At 51.4% G+C, this 2,444-nt stretch overlaps 1 protein-coding gene across 1 annotated transcript; it reads left to right on the top strand.

Annotated features, from left to right (window-relative positions):
- The first annotated feature begins 1,354 nt into the window (after nt 1–1,354).
- On the top strand, nt 1,355–2,419 carry Cx3cr1 (C-X3-C motif chemokine receptor 1). Its single transcript, XM_035443945.1, has one exon. It carries the CDS (start codon nt 1,355–1,357, stop codon nt 2,417–2,419), a length of 1,065 nt encoding a protein of 354 aa, XP_035299836.1.
- Nucleotides 2,420–2,444: the final 25 nt, after the last annotated feature.

The raw sequence follows: 2,444 nt of genomic DNA, 5'->3' as shown, positions 1-2,444 counted from the left end.
CTGTGATGGACCAGGCCGAGGCTGGCAGGCTGAGGCTATCTGTCTGCAATGGAGCTTGTTCTTGGCTCCAGGCTGCAGGCCTTGTTCTCTCAGAAAAGTGTCTCTGTGATCTTAGCAACATTCAAAGCTGGTCAGAACTGAACTGAGCTTTCTCACTGAGCTTTCTGAACTCAACAGGTGTGACACTTCCTCCCCTAAAGGAGGTGACAGGATGGTTCTGGCTGCAGGTGGGAGGCACGGTGGCAGGAGCATCAGCTGCTCACAAGGCATCTGCAAGGCGGGAAGCAAGACCATTGTGCCACAACTCAGCTCACCATCTCCTTTTCTGCAAGGTTTGGGACCCAGCTTGGGTCCCATCCACATTTGGAGTTGGGTTTTTGTTTTGGCTTTTGGCTTTTGGGTTTTTTTCCTTTGAGACAGGGTTTCCTTGTGTAGTCCTGGCTGTCCTGGAACTCACACTGTAGACCAGGCTGGCCTCAAACTCCGATATCTGCCTATCTCTGTCTCCCAAGTGCTGGGATTAAAGGTACACACCACCACTGCCCAGCTAGAGTGGGTCTTTCCACCTTGTAAAAATCTCTCGCATGGGGCTGGAGAGATGGCTCAGCAGTTTACAGCATTTGCTGCTCTTCCAGAGGACCCGGGTTCAATTCCCACCACCACATGGTGGCTTACACCATCTGTAACTCAAGTTTCAGGGAATCCAACACCCTCTTCCCGTGACATCGGGTGCACACATGGTACATAAATATATGTGCAGGCAAAGTATCTGTACACACAAAATAAACAAGTCTTTATAGAAATTATAAATAAATAAATCAGCTCCCTCACAGACGTGCTGAGATATTTGTTTCCGTGGTAATTCTAAATCTCATCAAAGAGTGATGAGAGGCACACACTGCTCTTGCAGAGGATTCGGTCAGGGCAGCCCCTAACCACCTGTAACTCCAGCTCCAGGAGATCCACTGTCCTCATCAGGACTCAACAAGCACCTGCGCTCACACATGTACCCTCCCCCACACAAACACACATACACATAATTTTAAACAAATACTTAAAAAAAAAAAAGCAGCCAATGTGGTGTAGGTGCACACCTTTACTGCCAGCACTCAGGAGGCAGAGGCAGACAGATCTCTGTGAGTTGCAGGCCAACCTGGTACAGATTGCATTCCAGGGCGTACTGAGAGCCTGTTTCAAAAATAAAAAAATAAATGTTTTAAAAAGCTAGCATGAGTGAAGATAAAATTTAGTAGTCCCCGGTCGGCGTTTGCTTCCTCCTGTGTGCCCCACACAGCCAGAGAGAACTGCAATCCTCTAATGTGGTTGTGTTTCCCCGTCTGGCCCAGGCCCTGCCATGCCGACCTTCTTCCCTGAATTGGATCTGGACAACTTCGTGTACGATGAGTCTGCTGAGGCCTGCTATTTGGGCGACATTGTGGCGTTTGGGACCGTCTTCCTGTCCATCTTCTACTCCCTCGTCTTCGCCTTTGGCCTGGTGGGAAATCTGTTGGTGGTACTGGCCCTCACTAACAGCCGGAAACCCAAGAGCATCACTGACATCTACCTCCTGAACCTGGCCTTGAGTGACCTGCTCTTCGTGGCCACCCTGCCTTTCTGGACTCACTATGTCATCAACGAGGAAGGCCTCCACAACGCCGTGTGCAAGCTCACCACCGCCTTCTTTTTCATCGGCTTCTTTGGGGGTATATTCTTCATTACTGTCATCAGCGTCGATAGGTACCTGGCCATTGTCCTGGCTGCCAACTCCATGAACAACCGAACAGTGCAGCATGGTGTCACCATCAGCTTGGGCGTCTGGGCGGCAGCCATCTTGGTGGCGGCACCCCAGTTCATGTTCACAAAGAGAAAGGGAAATGAATGTCTGGGTGACTACCCCCAAGTGCTGCAGGAGATCTGGCCTGTGCTCCGCAACTCGGAAGCCAACCTCCTGGGCTTCTTGCTGCCGCTGCTCATCATGAGTTTTTGCTACTTTCGAATCATCCAGACGCTGTTTTCCTGCAAGAATCACAAGAAGGCCAGAGCCATCAAACTCATCCTCGTGGTGGTGGTGGTCTTCTTCCTCTTCTGGACACCCTACAACATCGTGATTTTCATGGAGACTCTCAAATTCTACAACTTCTTCCCCAGCTGTGACATGAAGAAGGACCTCAAGTTGGCTCTCATTGTGACGGAGACAGTGGCGTTCAGCCACTGTTGCCTCAACCCCCTCATCTACGCCTTTGCTGGGGAAAAGTTCAGGAGATACCTGGGACACCTGTACAGGAAGTGCCTGGCTGTCCTGTGCGGCCGCTCCGTCCACGTCAACTTCACGCCCGAATCTCAGAGAAGCAGGCAGGAGAGCATCCTGAGCAGCTTCACTCATTACACCAGCGACGGGGAGGGGTCCATCCTGCTCTGAAGGGCTCCCACCACCCTGGCCTCCA

The sequence above is a fragment of the Cricetulus griseus genome, chromosome 4 (assembly GCF_003668045.3).
Source record: "Cricetulus griseus strain 17A/GY chromosome 4, alternate assembly CriGri-PICRH-1.0, whole genome shotgun sequence".
NCBI lineage: Eukaryota > Metazoa > Chordata > Mammalia > Rodentia > Cricetidae > Cricetulus > Cricetulus griseus.
This window is presented reverse-complemented; position numbering and strand designations above follow the sequence as displayed.

Excerpts from the sequence above, each read along its gene's own strand:
- Cx3cr1 (XM_035443945.1), top strand. The coding sequence starts at position 1,355 with ATGCCGACCTTCTTCCCTGAATTGGATCTGGACAACTTCGTGTACGAT.